At 40.2% G+C, this 23,614-nt stretch overlaps 1 protein-coding gene across 1 annotated transcript in view; it reads right to left on the bottom strand.

The window, feature by feature from the left end:
* Positions 1-10,700, bottom strand: part of LOC125742370 (protein FAM171A2-like) — a 31,165-nt gene extending 20,465 nt beyond the window's left edge. Inside the window, exon 1 of the mRNA XM_049014297.1 lies at positions 10,459-10,700. Within this exon, the coding sequence (XP_048870254.1) occupies positions 10,459-10,660 (202 nt within the window). The 5' untranslated portion in view covers positions 10,661-10,700. The remainder of the gene's footprint in view (positions 1-10,458) is intronic.
* Positions 10,701-23,614: the final 12,914 nt, after the last annotated feature.

Here is a 23,614-nt window from a genome sequence, read left to right as displayed (position 1 = left end):
CAAAACTAAGGAATGGAAATGACACTACTGGGAAAAATGAATGTGAAGACCCACATGACCATGACGGTCAGTAGCTATTTTCCACCTCAGAGCTTGTGATAAGCTATCGGAAAATTAAAAATTCTAATTAGTTATTGCAGACTTGTGTTTATGAGATCAGTTCATTTCAAATGATAAGTCAACCAAACCTTGAAATGCAAAAATCTATCGGTTTAATTATGCCGCTGTAACAAGTTCGTAAACTTCAGAGCAGTGCAAACCCCAAGAGATCAATAACTCATCGAAAGAACTAATTGAGGGTTGGCACTCAAGCAAGGCTTGCTTCCCACAGCAGTCTAAGGTTGCAAAACAGCACTTTTACATGCTTAGCATCAATAAGTAAGAAATACCTTGCGAGTGAAAAAGAGACAGTCCCTTTAAATGAGAACAAAGTGAATGGTCTTTCACAGCTCAGTTAATTTCATAAAGGACAGCCAGCTTCTCTGGCACATGCAGAATGTCTAAAGTGGATGGAAACGCGTGTTTCATGTTTGATTTCCCTAAATAAAATACCTATATCACATGGTGGTGCAGTGGTTAGCACGGTCGCCTCACACCTCTGGGACCCGGGACTGAGTCTTCGCCTGGGTCACATGTGTGTGGAGTTTGCATGTTCTCCCCATGTCGTCGTGGGTCTTTCCTCCGGGTACTCCGGTTTCCCCCCACAGTCCAAAGACACGCTGAGGCTAATTGGAGTTGCTAAATTGCCCATAGGTGTGCATGTGTGAGTGAATGGTGTGTGAGTGTGCCCTGCAATGGGTTGGCCCCCCGCCCTGGGTTGTTCCCTGCCTCGTGCCCATTGCTTCCGGGATAGGCTCCGGACCCCCCGCGACCCAGTAGGATAAGTGGTTTGGAAAATGGATGGATGGATGGAAATACCTATCGAAATCCATATCTATACATAAGAATGATATTCAAAGATATGTTGTGCCATTTTGCTCACCAATTCCATTTTGCAACATATTTAAAACGATTCTTGAAGTTTTGCATATAGGTAGTTATTTTGTGTCCTGTGACGGACTGGCAACCCATCCAGGACATTCCCTGCCTTTTACCTTGTGTTACTTAGCATAGTCTGCAGACTTAGTCTTGTCCTGGTTAAGGGGCATGAACGATGGTGGACGGATACATACAGACAACTTTCACAAATGCCTGAACAGCCTGCCTGTTACTGATTCGGTAACATGGCATAAGTGCAAAGACCACATATGGATATATCTGCATATACAGGTATCTCCCGCTTTACGAAAGCACTCTGTTCCTATAAAACCTTCATAAGCTAAAAAGGCATAAAGCAACAAATAATCTATCAAGTCAGATAAAAAAAAAAAAAACACGTAAAACCGAAAATAACACTGACACATAGTGAAAGCAGGAATATGATAACTACACGGCAGCCTGTATAAAGCAGAAATTATGTACTGAGTGTAGATTCACTTACCAGAATCTTTACAGTCATGTGTCGCTTAATGACAGGGATAAGTGCTGAGAAATCCATCATTATGACAATATCATAGAGTGTACTTACATAAACCTAGATGGCATAGCCTACTGCACACCTAGGCTATATGGTATAGTCTAAATAATGATACAAGATCAGTATACTAAATACACAAACTAGTAAAATAGTCGTTTATTATCATTATCAAGTAATATGTACCGTACGTAATTGTACATGCTATATTTTTGAACAATGGGCAGCTCAGTAGGTCTGTTTACTCCAGCATCGCCACAAACACTTGAGTAGTGCATTGTGCTACAACGGGTGCAGCATTGCTAGGTGATAGGTGATCTATAATGCACTATAGATACCTTCATGATGCATTTTAATGGTCTGTATAACCATTAAGGATGCTTTGTATCGCATTTTAATGGTGTTTATAGTGCATTATAGACGAGAGCTTCACAAGGCAGACATTATGCATAATAAACATGACTATAATGTGTTATGCATTTTCATAAATATTGATAGCTATGTTTATAATGCTTTATGAATGCATCATAAATGTGTTTATAAATGACTAAAAACATGGTCTTAAGTAAAGTGTTACAGAATAATTTTCATGAATGGGGAAGGGGAAAAAACACATTTTATTTTATTTGGTCTGGGGGTACGAGGAAGGGGTTAGGGTTATAACTTAAAAAGTAACACAATCAATTATTTACATTTCACCTTTGAGAATTTATGGAACAAGGGCCAAATTACAGTGTCTTATATCAAAACTGCAAGTGTATCAAGAATCTGCATCCTAAGCTAGAGCAATAAATTACATTACATTAAGCTATCAGCAGAATACAAACAGCCAGATATTTTGCCCCATATATCTCTAAGTAGAGAGATCTAACTTACTCATCAATTCAAATAACAAAATGTAGGTAGAGGTAAAAGACTTTCCCCAGAGTGTTTTTAAACAAAACCCACAAATTTGGGGCTTCCCCACATGAACGGCATAAAGTCAATGGGAAGGTTTCCTGAAAAAGAGGAATTCCTGTACCACAGTGTTAGCTCCGCCAAGGGAAATTTAGAAGGAAATCCGCATTGTCAGAGCCAGAAGTGGCCATCAGATTAATGAAATGGAAGCCAATGACAAAGTCTCCAAACTATGCAAGGAAACACCATGTTTGAGATTGTAAGCCTTTCAAATAAACACACCTACAAACTGTTTATCCGGTTACTGTCATGAACAGCAAACACTTTGCACCTACATCCCTGAGAAAACAAAGACAAGATAACGTGAAACAATATGGAGAGTTCTTTGTTTTTAACAAGGACTGATTATCGACTGACTGGTGCCAATGTGAGAGGAAGGGTGTCCTTTTCCCAAAGTGCTATCAAGCAGCTCTGCACTGCTGGAGTCTGGTAGAGCAAGGGACCCTTTGTCACTCTGAAGAACGAGTAATTTCTTACCCATATTGCCATCAGTTCAGTGCATGAATATATTTTGACTGACCGACTGTTTGCCCTGCAGTAGTCTGACATCATGGTCAGGGTCTCTCCACCACAGCACTGTGCTGGAAGGAAGATGGATGCATGACCATCATTACACGAATGTTTGTAACATTCGGGGTGAAGCCACATGAGTAGGAGCCATTGTTGTATAACGATAATAACAATTATGGCCTCACCTAAAATGGTGCTGTAGGAATACAAATTGCTGCATTGCATGATGCTCCTCAAGCAAATATTTCAAACATTCTGTTCTTTACCGTCACGCAACCCGGGCACAATATCATTATATTTCATTCAACAATTAAGATCATGTATATTAAGACAAATAATAGTCTAACAGTTAGAATGAGAGTGACGGGCCTGGAAGACACGAGTCACGATGTTTATCCACACATCTGCTGTCTCTATGACGGGGCCCCCAGTGACCCGCCCGACTCATGATTTATATGACAAGTTGTTGCTTTGTGAGGAGGAAGACCAGGTGGTTCTTTGAGAAGATGTGGAAAAAAGCTATGTTCCTCTCTCTCTGCATTGACACCTGCATTACCTCTTGGTGTTTATGGATTTTTCAGATTACACTATTTCTTCAAGGAGTCAAATAAATATTTTTGAAAGTATAAAATTCTCCATACATACCAAAATGAAAGTGAAATGAAAAATGAAATATTCTCAGTGAAATCATTTATATATTCAGAAGTGAGCAAATGCCTTTGGCCATAAATATATAAATATATAACTGGTTAGAGAAAAAAAGCACTAACATTAGAACATTTACAAAAAAAAACATTTCTTCTGTCAGATTGAAGGTCCCCCCTTTAATATGGACTTTTGTTGTTCCCTTATATTTAGCCCAGTATACCTTAAATCTGACAAATTATCTGGCTAAGTAAGAAATCCAGTTTCGTGATACAAGTCCCTGTTCTCCAAAAAGTTACTGATATCTTGGACGGCTAGAAGAACACAGCAATGCTTCCCAACGCCAGCTCACTTAATTAACTAGTTAATTAACTCCATGAGGTATTGATTGGCCATGAGCATGGCTAATGGATGGCTGTAAACTGAAGATACTTGGGTTACCTTGAGGAGGTGTTTTAAAATAAAATATAAAAACTTAAAAAACATAAGTTTACACCAATTTAAACATTAAAAATTATTTTCTTTGGGCTACTATTTTCTTTTGCTACAGTATTGTATAAAGTTCTGAAGATACACTACATAAAAATGATTCATTTAAACAGACAGAGGGCCCTGTTAGTAATGCATACATTTTGTGACCATTAGTGGTAGCTATGTTGCTTTGTCTTGGGACTGATATCATGTATCATGTGTGTTTAATCTGCATATTTGGGAGGTACAGGATAACTCCACCCCACAAGCAGGAAGTTCAGCACTCTGTGTTCGGGGGGGGGGGGGACATGGATCTTCTGGGACTGTGATTAGCAAACTGATTTTTTAACTTGATGAACATCATGCAAAAAGTGGATCCATTAGTAAAAACATGGGTCTCCCACTGTCAATATAAAGTATTTTGTAGTTCAGCAAATCATACAGATGATTTCAGGTGGCTATAGCTAATGAGAAACGGGAATCACTGTAGCCATGGAAACCTTATCAAGGGAAGGCCTCACGGCAAAATGAAATCATATGCCGGCAAGTTCAATCCAGGATCCACGAATAAATTATTGACTATGAATGCATTTTCAGCAGCAGTGAGTAACACAGTTGTCTCATACCTCCAGGATTGAGACTGAATTGTGCCCCTGCTTCTGTGTGTGGAGTCTGCAGGTTCTCCCAATATTTGTCTGGCTTTCCTTCCATGGTCCAAAAGCACAAGGTTAGGTGAAATGGCTTCTCATAAATGAATACTGGGTGGTCCCTGCACTGGAAGTGGAAACCCTTTTTGGGGGTCCCTGCGCCTTTTGTGAGGTGCAGTGGGTGGCTCAGTCAGCTAAGCCTCTGTGCCTGTAACCGGAAGATCACCAGTTTGAGCCCCGGAAGAATAATCAAATGCCTGTTGGGCCCTTGAGCGAAGCCCTTAATCCCCACTTCCTGGGGCGCTGCATGCTAGCTGACCCCCAGGCTTCTTTTCACCTACACGAATACACTGAGATTTTCTACATCTGCATGTTACTCACTTAACATTAATAGGATGTCAGACGTGCAGTTACACACTCTTTCCATATTATAAAGGATATATTATATTTGTATTTTCATTTCTAGTGAACTTTCCAATGCTTATCAAGAAAATAAAATCCGCAGTTTATGAAATGAATGGAAAAATGGTAAAAACCTGTGATGTGCAAAAATTTGACTGGTAGTGTGTGTGTGTGTGTGTGTGTGTGTGTGTGTATCTGTGTGGCTCATGGAAAACAAGATGGGGTAGGTGAAGAGAAGAAATGGTGTATCGCTGTTCTATAACTGGGCTCTCTGAAAAACCAAACTGGTGGTTATGGAAAAATGGTCCGATGGATTAACTTTCATTTTAAAGTCATCTTAGGCTTCTCAATTGCCTGGATGAACAGAAATTTACCACCACTGTGCGTGACGTGGCCATGTTAACTGACTGTGGCCGAAGTTATAAATTTGTGGTGGTTTACTTTACAGCTGCTATGTGGCCAAACTCACACTGCTGTGTGTGTGTGTGTGTGTGTGTGTGTGTGTGTGTGTGTGTGTGTGTGTGTTAATGCCATCCTGCTCCTCGCTGTCTGGTATGAACAGGCCAAATCCTCCAGTAAAACAGCTGGGGAATTTACATCCTTAGGCAGCCTGCCAATTTTCACTGGACCTGTGTGGTAGTGATGAGGGAGGCGAGACATTTGACCTTAGAATGAACTTTGTAGCTTCGGCAGAGTCCATTTACTCATCTCTTTGTAGCGACTAATCCAAACTACAGCAAAGCCTACCATAAATAATATGACTATGTAGTCATCACAATTTTCTAGCCTTCCATTTTTGGGAAAGCGATAAATAACAGTGAAAAGCATATAGATTGATAAATCACAGACTAAATGAACCACCTGTGTGAGGTATAGTGAAAAGTCTTATTTTAAGATAAGGCTTCAATGTCTCCAGCCCTCACCAGTCATGAGTGTTTGCATTATATTGAAATACATCCTGCAAACCATTTAAAGGGGGCATATTATGAGTTTCCTGGTTTTCCTTTTCCTTTAGTGTGTTATATAGAGTGTTTATATGCATGTAAATGGTCTGCAAAGTCTTTAGGCCCAAAGTACACGGCAAAGGGAGCAACTCTCACCAACAGAAACCAGTCTTCTCTAAATCTGCTTAAAATGTGTTGTAGGAATTCCAGCCCTTATTTCTGTTACATAGTGAGGTCATCTCGTAACACAATCCTTACTGGCTGCCTGCGTGCAAGGATCTGTCTGCAGACTGCAAGACAGGGAAGAAATGTGTAGGACAAGCTAACCAATCGGGCAAGCTGACCAATCGGGCAAGCTGACCAATCAGAACACACTGAGCCCATCGGGGGTGGGGTTTAACGCTCTAATAGTGCTTCAGACAGTTACAGAGAGAGTGAATAGAGATGTACAGCACGAGAAAAATGTGTTTTTGGAACACTGATGCATATACATTTATTCTAGTAGGCACTAAAAATAAAATTATTTTCCCATGATCTAATGAAACTATGTACATGTAAATGAACCACACAAACGACATAAGGTGGAGGATTATTAAAGCTGTGCTCATGAAATATTGAACATTTATTTAAAAATATATGGACATTATTACTTTTGCGTTATTGTATAATAATGAACGTCCATCCATCCATCCATCCACCCACCTATATTTATCTTTTTATAGTCACTCATCCAGCATAGGACTATCTATGCACTGAGCATATAACAAGACATACAACAATGGCAGCATACACTTACAGAATTGTCCACTAAGGACAATTTAGAAATACAAACTCACCAAACTGCATGTTTTTAGACTGCAGAGGGAAACGCAAAGCAAATGTGGGCAGAACATTTAAACTCCATTAACAGAGCTATTATACAATTTTTAAAACTCTACTACTATTGTGAATAAAGATAAATGTCAAGATCAGAAACTGTTACACCATGCTTAAATATTTAAATTTATCAAAGTTTATTTCTTGCTACTTAGGCACCAAGATCATGCCGCAATTGTCAATTTCCTGGAATAGTTTCACTTGCTGGCCATTGCATAGTTTTATTGGGATCTAGCTTTATCATCAGTTACCATGTGTGTAGTTGTATAGCTGTTCTGTACCTTCTGCTCCATTACTACTTACACTTGTACCTGGGAATTCACTGGAAGCTCAGCCTCACTGCACTTAGGCCTAGTTGACTCCTTGTTAGTATGAATGTCTGCAATGTGCTATTTGCCTTCACTTTTACGTCACTTTGGACAGAATCATTTGCTAAATATGAGGCAGGGCTCCACACTGGCTTTTTTAGTGGTAGCAATGGTGCCACCAGCTTTCCCAGTTGGTCGCAGCAGCGCATGACTTGGTTGTGCCCTTTTCTTTGGCAAAGCGTGATATTAATCCATGGCCTTGCATGCTGATGAATCTTAATTTGCATTCCCTACTTTATGTATTGATGAAACACTGACAGTGACTCACAATACAGTACTTTATTTGTAAAATACTTTATTCTGAAGCTAAACTTCAATAACCTAACTCTCATCACTCGTGCGCGTCCTGGGACCTTTCTTCGGCTCTCCTTCGCCACCAGCTTCCTCCGCTTCCTACTCATTTTGTATTCTTAAATTATCAGCTACAGACTTCTTTATTTTCCGAACACGTTAACACCACAGCTAAAGACATTGTTTGGCATGTTCTGTCATCGGTGTGTGTATATGACTGAACTCCTGCGTGTTGTAAGGGAGAGACAGACTGAGCCAGGGAAGGAAAAAAACCACTTGCATTCACAATTCATGAATACAGTTCCCATGCCAGAGCAAGACATCCTAATATCTATCGTATGCTCGCATAGATGTCACCATATGAAGTTTTAATTCTCAATTAATCGTCGCATGTGCAGCCATTTGGTCGCGCTCTGGACCAGTTTTGGGTGTAAGAATTCTCCAAATCCATGGTTCGGTTCGGTTCAGACCTTGGTTCCTGAGCCATGGTTTCTTCATGCCTCTTTTTTTTTGGGCGGGGGCGTTGGTGAATAAGAAAAAAATGGGAAAAAGATTCTGGGTTTTATTAATCACCAATAGTATGGAACACTACAGGTGGTTATTATCCATCTTGAACTAATGAAACTAGCCTAGCTTTTGCCGCCCAATCAGGATCACCCGTGACACATGCATTTGCCAGGTGTAATACGCGATATTTACTAAACATACAGCTTGTCCTAACTTTAAACAGAATGATAATTTCATGATTTACATATGTCATAGTGCTAATTGTGAGCAGAAAAATTACTTTTGTGGCATTAGTAACATTTTTGGGCCACAGGAAGAAATCAGGGTACCCAGAGGAACCCATGAAACAAGGAAAGAACATGCAAACGTCACACAACCAAAGCAGAGGCAGGATTCAAGCCCCCAAGCTTGGAGGTGCAGGAACCACGCTTGCAGTATTTTAATTGACTGTAAATATAATTGACTTGTCAATACAAACTCATTTAATTGCACCACTGACTGTCTGCAAAGAGAGATGCTGTGCAGCATTAGATATTTCCCATACAAGACTTAAAACATACAACATTTTGCTGATTTCTGGGTGTTGGTTAGGGCAGCATGGTGGACCAGCACACAGCCCTGTGGCCCTGATGCCCTGCATTGGTTTTAATGACTAGAATTGGCAATTTTTAAATGACACACTCCTATTAGCCGACCTGAACTCAACTTTACGGCTTGCATTTGAACACGTATTCTGTTCATACTTCCACAACGCTGAACATAACGAACCATTTGTTCCTAAAGTGCCTTGTGTATATAAGTCTGCCCCAATCAAAAAAGGCGTAGAATTCTGTTCTTCAGTATTCAGTCATCACCGGCCCTCATGTGAGCCTCACTCCAGTAATTTAGGAATAGTAAGGCACACACAAATGCAATGTACAGACTACTGTTACTAAGAGGGGGGTAAAAACTTTCCAGACTCTTTCATTCATAGAACACCTTGCTCCAGAGAAACTTGGGTTGAGAAATTACCTATATGCTTCTTGAGAGACAGGCAGTGGATGAATGAACTCAACATTTCAAATGACTCAGAGCAAGGGTCCAGAAAGTGAAATGTCATTGTTCTCTTTAGCATTTATAAGAATCTTTGAATTGACTTTCTTTAGTAATTCATTTAAACCGTAACAAGGTCAAAACATGATGTCATCAGTGGTCTTGGGGAATGCTCTACTGAATCACTGCAATACAGCGACGGAGAAAAAACAGGTGTACCTTCCAGGATTAAATGAGATGATGGTAGCATACAGCCTACATCAAACAAATGTATCAGGAGTTTAAAATAAGGTGCAAAACAAAACACTTAATGGATTTTCCAAAGATTGCAGAATGAATATAGACTACAGTTCAAATTGTTTAGTAACATTTCTAATCAAAGAGCTGAAGGAATGTGTAAGATTGGTTACAATCTGCAGTGTTTTCTGAAAACAAAGCAAAACAAAACATAAGGCATGTGCCGAGAAAGCAAATATTTAACAAAATAATTTCAGATAATTGTAACAATCATATGCTGTGATACGTGGTGATTTGCATAATCCTGGCTTAATTAAAAAAGTAAATTTGTATGTAATGTTAAATATACAATTTATATTTCATAGTTGCATTTCATTCCTGACACGAAGTATATATAGTAGTTTGTAAACTATAGGGAAATTCAAGAAAACGGTTTCTGACGAGAAATATGCTGATATAGATACACTGAAAATAGGGCATTGCATAGTATTTCATAACTGATTTCTTCAAGATAAACATATTGCTATAGGCGTTTTGTGAAACCGCTAAGAGCAGTCTGTTAAGATAAGGAATCTAAATTATTCCATACGCCGAATAATAAAGCTCAAAACGACGGTGTTTGTAACAGTAAAGCACTGATTTGGCGGAATATTCTGTAGCACGTATGGTGCTGTCTATGTATTAAGTAATATGTTCCTAATTTCACACGTTCCCTACAGAGGTTTAATGCCTTATCTTGTTAAGATTTTTTAGAGATGGATGTCACATTTCCTCTGATTTCAGCCTTTCACTGGGTGCTGCTGGGGGGCGGTTCTCATTGAGAACCCTTTGTTTCAAACTGACCAACGCCGCCGTGTTAACCACAAAACGCTTGGCTTTATTTGGACATAATCCATTTCGACCAGAATCGCTGCAAATGCACAATGACCCAATCATTATCCTTTCATTGAAAGCCTGATCGCACGAACATATAAAATTGAACAATAACGCCTTGCTAGACAGCCATCCCTCCCACTCCTCCCGAGAACACTTCACAATAAATATGAATATGAACTCACCAAGTGTACCCCGATCTGGAATGGATTTTGCAAGCGCTATCCAGGCGATATCAAACAAAAGGAAAAGTAAGAGTAAACGACAGACGCGCAGAGGTGGCATTCTTCTAACTACATCACCATTCCCACGTAGGTGGCCATTTATCCATGTTGTTTTCGGGGTTGCTGGAGTCGACTGCGATCTCAGACGGTAGCCCGCTCCCATGTACGCTGCCTTTCGGCTTTGCTTAGTTTCATTGTCTTACATGGGAGGAGACGCTGGAGGTTGGGGTGCCCGCGCTCTCCCTCTGCTGGTGCGACAAAGTACCGTGGTCTCTTTGAGAAGCGAAAAAAATACACGCTGAAATAAGGTTTATTAATCTAACCGGTCGTTTCCCTTAACCTTTAACACGCCACCCAAATCTGTCTAAAAATGTTTTATTGAGCTGCTACCGATTTAATAAAACGGGAGAACCTGGAGTGGAAACCATGGAACATGCAAGATACACGGAGTGGCTGGTGTAATCCGTAATCCTAGTGAGTAAAGTACCACATAGGCCCTAATGATAATAATAATGCAATAAAATTGCCTTTATTATAACACACAGCAAGACAAAAACGATACCACTCTTAAGGGGAATTATTTATTCGGTTTATTTACACGTGGTAGTAAAGGTCTATGTACAAATTTCAAGTAATGTTGTTATACGACTATTCTGTAGGCTATAGCTTGCCTAATGAGTTTGTTCAGTGCTCCTCCTAGAACTCAAATCTCCGTTAATCTGCATAATATTTTCTATGATTATTATAGTGCTGGGTACACCCATTGGGCAGCGCAGCGAAAATGCTGGACTGATGCCAAGTGTAAATAATGTAAATAGCTGTGTGTATTTATCATGCATTGTGTTGTTATGATGCCGTATGTTAATGTCGTGTGGTGTTTAATATTAGTTGTAAATAGCGGTGTGTGCGCCCACCGTATGTTGTTTGATTAGTTAGCACGGTGGGCAGTGTGTGTGAGTTGTAAGCGTGCTTTGCTACTGCACTAAATGCCATAGTTTTAGTGCTCATTATATGTCAGGGTACTCACTGGTGTAAAAATTGATACTAGTACTAAATAACACTATAATGCCAGTGGAGTAGCTTACTATCTTGTACTGAATTAGAAAAATGGTTATATTGAATGCCTTTTGTTGTCATTGCCCAGATGGGCAACAAAAAATAGTATGTCTTCTGAATGGTACATACAGTGTCATAAAAAATCCTCAGATTTGACACATACAAATGCTGTACTAAGCTACACACACACAACAAAGTGAAAACACACCTCTGTATGCATATGTGTACATACATGGTGGAAGTATACATAATGCTGGAATAGTTTCATTTTACAATAATTGCAATGAGTCCCAAGGATATTGCATTTTTGGCCCATTGATCCCATGGGTTACAGTGAAAGACATGAGATAAAAAGCTCACACTTAAATGCAGTAGACAATTATTTAACAGAGTTCAGTTCTTTGGTAGTGCTTGGGTAGAAGTTGTATAGAAGTGTGTGTCTTAATAGATCTGCAATGCCTTCCAGAGGGCAGCAGAGTGCCTGGGTGAGATGGGTCCCTGATGATTCTCGTGGCCTGTCGTCATCATCAGAATTTCTATATGTGCTTTAGTGAAGGTAATCGGGTGTTGGTAATTTTTGTGCTGATTTGATGACTCTCTGAAGAGTCTTCTTGTCAGCCACAGAGCAGCTAGCATGCCCTAACAGGATGTCACAGGTAAGTGTGCTTTCCACAATAGAAGGACACCAACAGCTGCTTTCTGCAGAGATAAACGCATACCTCAGCTCTCCTGTTTCCACCAAAACTGTCACACAGGAGCTCCACAAGGTCAATATTCATGGTTAGGCTGCTATAGCCAAACCCAACAGCTAAAGTTGGTATCAGTGGTGCCAGCAGTGCAAATCTCACTGGTGGGCAACCCATGGTTGCGACCCAAGTTCTGGAGGCAGAGTTGGAAATGTAATTTTAGCATTTTAAAACTAGCAAGCTCCTATGCTGATCCACGATCAGATTTCCCAATCCTAGAATTAACCTATAAATTCTTGGGTCTGCAAATGCTTAACGCAAAACTAGTGAACACTTAATCAATCCACAAAGCCAAACCACAGATGCTTAATTTAAAATTCACTGGAACATCCAATCAGATTTGTGCGAAAGGCATTGATTGGCATAAAGTTCAGAGTGCACTGTGAGCTTGATCACAGCGTTAATTTAAACCTGTACTTTATGTAGCGTCGCGACAGAGCTGGCATGGTAAAAATTGGGATGTGGTGCGAAAAAAGGTGAGAAGCACTGCTGTAGACATTGTGAAGTATGTGTTGTTCTCTGATGAGTTCTCCTTCGCTGTCTTTCCCACCTCTGGTAGAAGCCACAGTGTGGAGAAGCCCCAAAGAGTGCAGCACCAGTGCAGTGATTTGGCTTTGGGTTACTCTGTCATGGCATTCCCTAGGGCTCAGTACATGTTCACCCAGTGGTTCAAACATTGTACCCTGAAGGTGGTTCCCTGTAATGCACTAATATACACAGCAAGACTGGTGACAGATGAACATGAAAGTGAACATTCACCAGTCTGCACAGTCACCAGATCTGAATATTATTGAGTCACTTTGGGGTTTTAAGAACATAAGAAATTTACAAATGGCCATTGGGCCATCAAGCTTGTTTGGGGAGAACTTAACTAATAGCTCAGAGTTGTTAAAATCTTATCTAGCTCTGATTTAAAGGAACCCAGGGTTTTAGCTTGCGCTAAACTAGCAGGAAGACTATTCCATACTCCAACTACGTGCTGTGTAAAGAAGTGCTTCCTCAAATTCAGTTTAAAATGATCTCCCGCTAATTCCCACTTATGGCCACGGGTTCTAGTATTTAAACTAATATTGAAGTAGCCATTTGGCTGAACAGCATCCAAACCTGTTAGAATCTTATATACCTGGGTCATGTCCCCCTTAGTCTCCTTTGCGCGAGGCTTTGAAGGAGCGAGTCAGGAAATGTTTTCCTCCACCAGCATCATGTAGTGACCTGGCCACTGTTCTGCAAGAAGAATGGCTGAAAATCCCCCTGGCCACTAAGTATGACTTGTATCTGTCATTCAAAGAGGCCCTACATCAAACTAATAAATTATTGGGGCATAAAACCAGGTGTTTCAGTTTCACTATCCAACCCCTGTACATCACACGCTATGCACATGCAATTCATTGCTAGTCAGCTAGACTGAGATCAGCCTTTTTCCATACCTTTATACTTTACGGACATTATAACTTCCAACCAGATCGCAATTAAACTTTGGATCTCTTCATTTGTCAACACAGCCATTATTATTACTTTTTATTTAAAATTTTTTATTGCAGTTTTCTGAGTAAGTAACTTAGTTAAGACAGCGATTGCATTGTGTTTCAGAGATAGGCTGTTTGCATAATCAATCGACAAAGCATTTGCAAGTCCAAAGCACTGAAGTGTCAAATAAATACCCCAGCTGCATAAACTCAACCAGAAGTCCATCTGGTGTGGTGGAAAATACGCCCTAAGAGTGACTGGTATACGTGTAGGAAATGACTAGACTAGCTAGTTCACCATTGATGTGCAGGAGGCAGCCCTCTGCTTTACTACAGGCATGGTAATCCTCTAGCATGACAGTGGCAGCCAGTGCCAGCTGCAGAGGAGGATAGAAGGAGAGGAGCTGGACCACATCATCAGCAGGGAAGGCATGGCTGCAGGCAAAAGTTCAACTTCAAAGTTCAGCATTGCCCTCAGAAGCTGCATGGGAATGTGGATGCCCTGTCTCACTGGTTCTGCATCACCACGATCTTTCACCGCTGCTGCCAGGCAGAGGAATGGGCCTAGTTCGCTGTGGTGGTGGCTGCTGCCTGCACAGCATAAAGCAATGGGGCTCTCCAGGACATCGATCACCAGCAGCTCATTGTGGAACAGCACAATGACCCTGTGCTGGCCAAAGTGAGGGAGTGGCTGAATGAGGCCGGGCGACCAGGCTGGGAGACGATATGGACCTCTGGCTCAAAGATCAAGGCCTAGTACTCCCAATGCGGCACCCTAGAGGAGAACGAGGGTCTGCTGTACAGGCCCTGGTGATCGCCAGACCGCAACAGGGGAGCTGCTGCAGCTTCTGGTCCCCTGGACTTTGCACTTCATTATATTGAGTTCAGCGCATGAAGCCATTGGCACTTGGGGGTGAAGAGGATTCTGGGAAAGATGAAGCAGCCTAGCTGCCAGCAGGACGTGGAGCTGTTTGTGGACTGCTGTGACGCATGCATGGCTCGGAAGGATCCTATGCGGCAGTCCCAGGCTCCCCTACAGTGGTACCTGGGGGGTGCCCCCATGGAGTGTATGGGAGTGGACTTCCAAGCTGGGAACTGCTACACACTTGTGGCCTTGGACTACTTTACAAAATGGCCCGAAGTGTACGTGGTTCCTGACTGGAGTGCCACCAACACCTGGAGGAGTTTTCCTGCTGCTTCGAGGCCCTAGCAGACCTGCACATCGACAGAGGAGAAGCTTCAAGGGGCAGGTGTTAGGCGAGGTTTGTTAGTGGTTTGAGATCACAAAGGTCCGAACCCCCCCCCCTTATTGTATAACAGCTGAGCCATACAACTGGCAGTCCATGTCAAACAGCACCAGTGCGACTGGGATACTCACCTTCCCCTGGTCCTGTGGGCTTATTGTGCATCATGTTTGACTGTGAGCTCAGGACCCCAGTGGAGCTGGTGTTTGGCTTGTCCCCTGCGCCAGAGCTGCCGGTTGACACCAGGACTAGACTATCTGGGCCAGCTCCAGGAGCTTGAGTGGACCATGATCTTAAAACACTCTCCTGCTAATTGTAGGCTATCCCTAGAACAGCTTGCCAAAAACCATTGGCAACCCACAATCAAATAATAACTGTGAAATAAATGCAACATTATGCTCTGCCATTATTGGATCTTCTTACAGATATTACTAATTACAATAGATCACATTACAATGCATGCATTTTTAAACAAATTTTATTATTTCAAATGTGGATTGTCGTAAAATTCACCTCGGAGTTATGCACCTCAGAGTTCATACATTACACATATGACTTTGAATACAAACAATAATTGGAAATGTCAGTAAATAAAAAAATATTCATAATAATAAAATTGTATCACAAGTTGGTTCAAAACAGAAGCCTTTGATTTCCATGTAAACACCTTGATATACTGCATTTCTTCTGCTTCATAAGCCTACAAACTATTGTTTCCCTTATTCATTGCAACAGGACATCCCATAATTGGCTGTAGTCTACCAACAGTGTTGTTCCTCATTAAAGTGTAAGTTTGCAATAAGACTGTTTTTTTTTCGCAATGTTCCCAATACTGCCCAAATTGGAAGATCTAGTGAATGTTTATTTAAACATAATTGTCTCTTAGGAATAAAAGAACTTTTTTTCTTAAAAAAAGTAATAAATACTCTATATAAATATAAATACTAGTCAGGGTTGCCACTGGTTTTTTGTGTTTTATTTTGCTTCAGTGCAGCCAGCTGCTTAAGTGCATTTAAACGCTCTCTAGGGAGAAGTCGGGCATTACCTCAAACTAACTAACGAACTGGTAGATGTGAACGTGGTACTCGGTAACTCCCTCTCTCTCTCTCTCTCTCTCTCTCTCTCTCTCTCTCTCTCTCTCACACACACACACACACACACACACACACACTCACACAAACACACCCAGAGAACTGTAATCATATCTTTGTGGGGACTGTTCATTCATTTCTATTGGAAAATCCTTAATCCCAGTCATGACACCCTTAACCCCCACCCAGCCTTAACCTTAACCATAAGTAACCAACCAAAATACAAGACTTTTGGCATTTTTACTTTTATGATCACGTTCACAGATTTTTATAAAACTGAGGTTATCCAAGTGGGGACCTCAAAAGTAGGGAAATCTCAGGTTTTACTACACTTTGGGGACAGTTTGGTCCTCAAATGCGATGTATGCAAACCCACACACAGACACACACACAAATGAAACATTTTAATTAACATTAACCTACTTCTTCATGCCCCTGCCCGGAAGCCCGTGGTGCCTTGAATCAAATCATTTAGGTTTACAAATTATATAATATATAGGTTTTCATGTGTTAATAGTTAACACGAAAGTATACCCTGTAAATAAAAACTGTATTTTGAAAGGCGTGTGAAGTGTTTCAGCTGATATTCACAATTGTGTCATTTCTGTCTTCCGTCCCATCTGTGATTTGGTAGGGATGCAGGAACACAGTGGGTGTTATGTTCAGAAAGAGAGCTACATACAGTTTTTTTCAGATCCACACTACTATGTTCCCTCCCCTTTAACCCCGCTGATTTACCACTGCACCCTCTTACATAAATGTATATGTGCGTTCTGAGTCTGAGGGAAGCAGTGGCATCAGCACCTCAGCAGGGGGCAGCAGGAGGCTAGCTGAGGGCTGGCTATTCCTTCTTCCTTCTCCACGTGAGTAAGCCAGTCACAGTCAAGCATCACATAACCGATCTTGACCTGTAGATCTGTTGTAGTCCAGCAGCTGGAATTGTCACTTTCAGCCAGTGTGTCACTTGAAGTGGCATACTGTATCTTGGATTACAGATTATAGGCTCAGGATCTTCTGACTGGGGGCATGGGAGTCTCTGGTCCACTTCTGGGGCGGGTCATCATAGTGCATATGATGTGTCTTTTCCGTAAACAGAGTGTCCTGTTCAGCAGAAGCCTGTAGGCGAAGTTATTCTATTTGTCTTCACCATCAAGAATGAGCGTGTTATTGAATATTTATGAATCACATTACAGCTTATTTTCCTTAAATTTTAAAACTTATTTTTCTTTCTGTTTTTTTGCTGATCACATTATTGAACAATTGAATCATCAAATACTAACGAATACTACAAATATTTACAGTTTTAAAGATATTTCCATTTATGAGGTGATACTGCCATCTACTGTCACTACGTATGATATTACAAGTACTTAGTACTTCGCTACTGTTTCAGTTACATTTACATTTACAGCATTTGGCAGACGCCCTTAGCCAGAACGACTTACATAAATACTTTAAGACTCTACAATGAATTTTTCCGGATACTAGCTCAATAAAGACCCAGGCTATGAATACCATCTATCCGAATACTCTGTTGGGAAAGTGCAAATTTTTTTTTAAATAAGGAAAATGTTACATGTTTAAGGCTAGTTGGTTTAAATGTGGGTTTGGACTATGTGGGAGTATTATGTGGATTCTCAAACTTTTTGACCCACATCAGTTTTTTTGTTCAAAGTCAGAGGTCTGGAACAATGGTGGTCAACAATAACAAAGCAGAATTTCATGAACTTTAACGGATGAACAATAGTCTTCAGTAAAGGCATCAGTATATAACAACGATGTGAACTTTTTAACTCTCACTGATCATTTCGACTTTCCGTCGTGGGGGAGAGGAGGACTTGTGTGTGCGAGAAATTTTGTTGTTGTACATTGTATTTTTGTACTTCAAACCAAGTGAAACCTTTGAGGCTGGACTTTGAGAACCCCTGGTATGGGGGGGGGGGCTTTTGGGGCTGATTTGGTCACTACCAGTGTTGAGACCAAATCTATGCCCTTGATTTCATGACTGGTAAGTTTTTAGTTTGAAGATTTAAAATGAATTTGGTGGGTATTCTACCTTATATATATATATATATATATATATATATATATATATATATATATATATATATATATATATATATATATATAACAACAACAATAATAATAATGTATAACAAATGTTAATATAAAAATGACGACCTGAAATATATATTAGGCAGATGTTCCAAAATTCAAATTGCTCAAACAGGAAAGTAACAGATGATGAAAAATTCTTAGTTTATATCATTTATTTATATAGCTTGGTCAGAACTGTGACCCGACGTCCATCCTCTTTTCTGCCTCCCCAGCACCGGGCTGCTGTGAGCCTGGAGCCCAGGCAGCACCTCTCCTCCCTACATGTCTGTGGACATGGGATGGGAAATGAGAACTTCCAGCTGCTTATGCTACTTAAGGTCCCGGGGCTCATTATAATGTGACATAAACTAATTTACTTTATTATTCTATTTGTTCAAAAATATAATAAAACCTAAACATGTGCTTAGGGAGGATAATTGGCAAACATACACTTCTGGGATATTTCATTAATTATGGATTTAAATTGCTATTTTCAATATCCTCTTAGGATTCTAATAGCCTCAGATTAGTTGAAGTACTATCTAAAATATTTATTCTTACGGAATATTATTTAGTCATGTCTACTTATGATCACTAGAGGGCAATTGTGGCACATTCTTGAGAACCTGGCAATCATATTGGTATTGAAGCGAACAATTAATAGTGTACTCTCCAACAGCCATTTCTTTCTGTGTGCAGCCGGAAGACTGAGTAAAGTGATTACCAGTCACTGGCTAACACATACCCCAGGTAATGAAATGCAGCTGACCCTGATTAGGTTACTGTTTGTGTAAAAGTTTAGAGAGGGTCATCTGTGTGGTGTTGAGAAATAGTTGAGAAATATGAGGTGTGCTCATCATGTGGGAGTGGGGAAGGCAGGAAGGTTTCAGGAGAACGTGTTTAGTTAAGGGGTGAGGCCTCAAAGGGGCCTTGTTCTCTCTTTGTTTGATTCCTCTCATATTTCTGTCTTGCATACAAAACATTTAAGCAGTTATGAAACAAATGTACTTGCTGGCTATTATGGCAGTGATTCTGAACTCAACAATGGGAACCATAAATATGTTGCCTCACAGCATAACATCATTAAAATTAATTTGTCTTGAGATTTGGTTTTCGTTCTTAGTCCTGTAATCCCTGTATTGATTATAACTTTCTATCTGTGCTAGGACTATGGATTTGGATTACGCATTTGAATTCATCTGTATGCACTCTGACCCTCTGCCTGTTTGTAGACTATGGTTCGGGAATTAAACTTGTGGCTCCCATACTTAGATCCTCTCCCTGACCAGTCATTACAATGTACTTGGATACAAATATCATTTTGGAACCAAAGCTTGGACATGTATTGATTCCATGTTGCCCAGGTCGATTTATATTGGGCACTGCATTAATTTTGTTGGCTGTCTATTCACCCAAGTCGATGAACAGGGAGTGGTCTTCTGCTATAGGAAACGGCCATAAAATAATCACGACTTTCCTCAAGTGGAACACCTCTGAAGAGGTGTTAAAGCAGCCAATTCCTGCTAAAAGCTGCCTGCATTCCCTCTGCTTTCTTCAGTGACATTTTCTGTTTGTTACCTCTTCACAGCAGTGGAAAATTTCCACCTTAAAGCAACAATCTTGGCTAGAATCCGTGGTTTTAAATGTTTCCTTGTAACCTGTAATCTTAAAAAAAATCTAATAAATATTGAAAATTACAGTGTGTTTTTCATGCTAATCATCAGAAACAATGGTACCTGTGGTATCAAGATCAGGAGCTGGATGTTTAGGTGCTTGATGATCTGTGAATTCAAGACTCAATGGCCTTCAGTGCAAATAGAATAAAAGAATTGTCCAGCATTTCATTGTTAAGTAGCAGATGGTTGAATAAGATGTGGAGGAAATATGTGAAAATGAGGGAAACCTGAGACAGGAAATTGATATTCACGACAAAGAGCATCTAAAAAAGGGGGCAGTGACACAAACGTCAAGTCAGCGCTGAAGTCCCCGTCCTGTGGTGTGGATTAGAACTGTTTTTATTTTTCATTATCCAATGGAGAGTTATTCCTGGAAGGCAGACAAGCTATGAGCACAATATTCTCACACATTTTAGTTACAGGAAATTCTCTTGCAAGGACACCCTGGTACCAGTTGGAAGCACCTCAGGGAAGCATTTGGATAGCCAGGTAGCTTATAATTAAAATAATAAGATGCTCAACATATGTATGTTTGGGCCGGATTCTTTGAATCATATGCAAAACAGTCTGTTTTGGAGTTTGGCTGTATTCCACCGATGAAAGAAAGACCCTTGGCATATGTTTTATAACGTGATAATTTCTTCAGTCAGTTGTGGTTCACTTGGTGATAAAAGAGAAGCCCTCTGTATGACTTTGAAGATCTTATGCCTCAGAGTCTAAGCACAACATTTAATGGTATTATTAAGCAAAACAAAATTCTTTGTCACTTGATGACCGATTCAGCAGACTTAAGGAATCTCTCTAGGTCTGGCAGAGAAAGTTTGGTATGGTCAGATACATTCTCATCACTTTCTGAGAGGTATGTTTACATATTGTCTGGATAGTTAGTTAGGAAATACCCCTAACTTATTACTTTAAACCATACTTCAAAGCCCAAATGTATTAATTATTTTGGAGACAATATTTTGACCGTTTCATCTGAAAGAATAGTATACAGTCAGGACCATAAATATTTGGACAGAGACAAAGTTTTTCAATGTTTAAGTTCTGTACATCACCATAATAATTTTTAAAAGAAACAAATCAGATGCGGTTGAAATGCAGACTGTCAGCTTTAATTCAGTGGGTAGAACAAAAACATTGTATCCCCTCCTTTCAGGGGCTCATAAGTAATTGGACAAATTAATATAACTGCAAATAAAATGTTCAGTTCTAATACTTAGTTGAAAACCCTTTGCAGACAATGACTGCCTGAGGTCTTGAACTCATGCACATGACCAGACGCTGGGTTTCCTCCTTTTTAATGCTCTGCCAGGCCTTTACTGCAGCAGCTTTCAGTTGCTGTTTGTTTGAGGGTCTTTCTGTCTGTAGCTTAGTCTTTAGCAAGTGAAATGGATGCTGAATGGGGTTTAAATCAGGTGATTGACTTGGCCATTCAAGAATATTCCACTTCTCTGCTTTAATAAAATCCTGGGTTGCTTTTGCTGTGTGTTTTGGATCATTGTCCATCTGTACTATGAAATGCCGCCCAATCAGTTTAGCTGGATTTGAGCAGACATGATGTCTCTGAACACCTCAGCATTCATTTGGCTGCTTCCATCCTGTGTCACATCATCAAGAAACACTAAAGACCCAGAGCCACTGGCAGCCATGCACGCCCAAGCCATCACACTGCCTCCACCATGTTTTACAGATGATGCGATGTTCTTTGGATCATAAGCTGTTCCAGCCCTTCTCCATACTTATTTCTTTCCCTCATTCTGATACAGGTTGATCTTGGTTTCATCATCCATAGAATGATGTTCCAGAACTGTGCTGGGTTTTTCAGATGTTTTTTTTGCAAAGTCCAATCTAGCCTTTCTATTCTTAAGGCTTATGAGTGGCTTGCATCCTGCAGTGAACCTTCTGTGTTTGCTTTCATGCAGCCTTCTCTTTATGGTAGACTTGGATATTGATACACCTACCTCCTGGAGAGTGTTGTTCACTTGGTTGGCTGTCGCGAAGGGGTTTCTTTTCACCATGGAAATGATTCTGCGATCATCCACCACTGTTGTCGTCGGTGGACGTTCAGGCCTTTTTGCGTTGCTGAGTTTACCAATGCTTTCTTTCTTTCTCAGGATGTACCAAACTGAACCAAACTGTACCAAACTGTACCAAACTGTGGATTTTGCCTCCTAATGTTGTGGCAATTTCTCAAATAGTTTTTTTCTGTTATCGCAACCTCCAGGCCTTTTATCTGCTTAACTGATAATGAAAGAATGGAGGAATTGCTCACACCTGTCCATGAAATATCTTTTAAGTGAATTGTACAATTACTTTTGGCTTCTTTAAAAAGAGGGTGGCACATGTTAACGAGCTGAAACTTCTAAACCCTTCGTCCAATTTGAACGTGAATACTCTAAAATGAAATCTGACAGTTTGCATTTTATGTCCATGCCCATTGTATAATTTCAATTGGAATATATTTCAGTAAACAGGTAAAATAGTAAAACTTGTGTCAGTGTCCAAATATATATGGACCTAACTGTATAAGCACTATGGACACTGGTTATTTTAGTTCTAATAAAATCTAGGATGTGACTGATAATGAGTAAGGCCTACATTTAGGGTAAAACCAATTTATTCAGAAAGCGTTACATTATGAGGCAACCTAAGACTATCCCATCCTGCTCCCATAAGAACATGAATAAATCCTTTAATCATTTTTGCTAACAACCTGACTAGAAAGGAAGTCAGAAATCAAAACCAACAGGCATAAAGAGCAGGGAAAAGGACTGATAGTCTGAAGAAGAAGATTGTCACATCGAGAAATAGAGGAACAACCCAAAATACAGCTTTGGGGTAAAAAAAAAAAAAAAAAACATTTTTTAGGGACTGACAAAGGCAGGAACCGAAAAAAAAGAGCCGCGAGAGATCATGACAGATGAGGCAGAGCAACACAGGGGTGAAGATACTCACTGACACTACAACAACGAACAGACTGGAGAACACAGAATGAGCAGGCCGATATTTACACTGATGACTGGTCATCCGGCCGACGTAATAGTGGGGTGCAGAGCAGCCCCCAACCCACCTGCAGAAAAAATTAAGGTCCTTAAAAAAAAACAAGGTAGTGGGGACCTGATTCAAGCACACTTCTCTGAGGATTAAACCAGGTTTGAGGATATTCCAAAATTCCAGTTTTAATATCATTGATTATATCGGTTAGATAATTAATTGTTTAGCTTAATTCCTGCAGGACTGCAGCATTTATTTATCAAATATTTTTAACAAGCGCCACAAAATAATATTTCAAAAGTTTCTAAATTGGTAAAAGACACAAATTCCAAAATGCACATCCCTTTTTTGTGCCATGGGACCTTCCATGGCTGTCTAGTGAAGCTTATGGACTGCTTCTCCCCTACATTTCAGTTAGAGGTTTGCGAAAATTAGTGAAAATTCTCAGAGGAATAATGAAAGTATAATTTGAGTGCAACTCAAAATAAGGCTAGTTATATTAATCTGTATTATTACAGTGGTGAAATAACTGACCTCTCAATATAGAACAATTCTCTTATGTATATTAATTAAATTCGCATAAATTTTAATTATCTTGCAGTCTTCCTAATTACCGCACCCATAAATGTAATTATTTTTAATGTTACTCTTTCTGGGTTGGAGAGAGATGATGAGGACCATCCCTGTTTCTGGAGTGAGTGAGGAGTAAAGATCTGTGGTCATTCAGTCACAGGTGTAACATGA

The sequence above is a fragment of the Brienomyrus brachyistius genome, chromosome 5 (assembly GCF_023856365.1).
Source record: "Brienomyrus brachyistius isolate T26 chromosome 5, BBRACH_0.4, whole genome shotgun sequence".
In the NCBI taxonomy this organism is placed as follows: domain Eukaryota; kingdom Metazoa; phylum Chordata; class Actinopteri; order Osteoglossiformes; family Mormyridae; genus Brienomyrus; species Brienomyrus brachyistius.
Note: the sequence above shows the minus strand (reverse complement) of the source record. Positions and strands in the feature narration are given on the sequence as shown.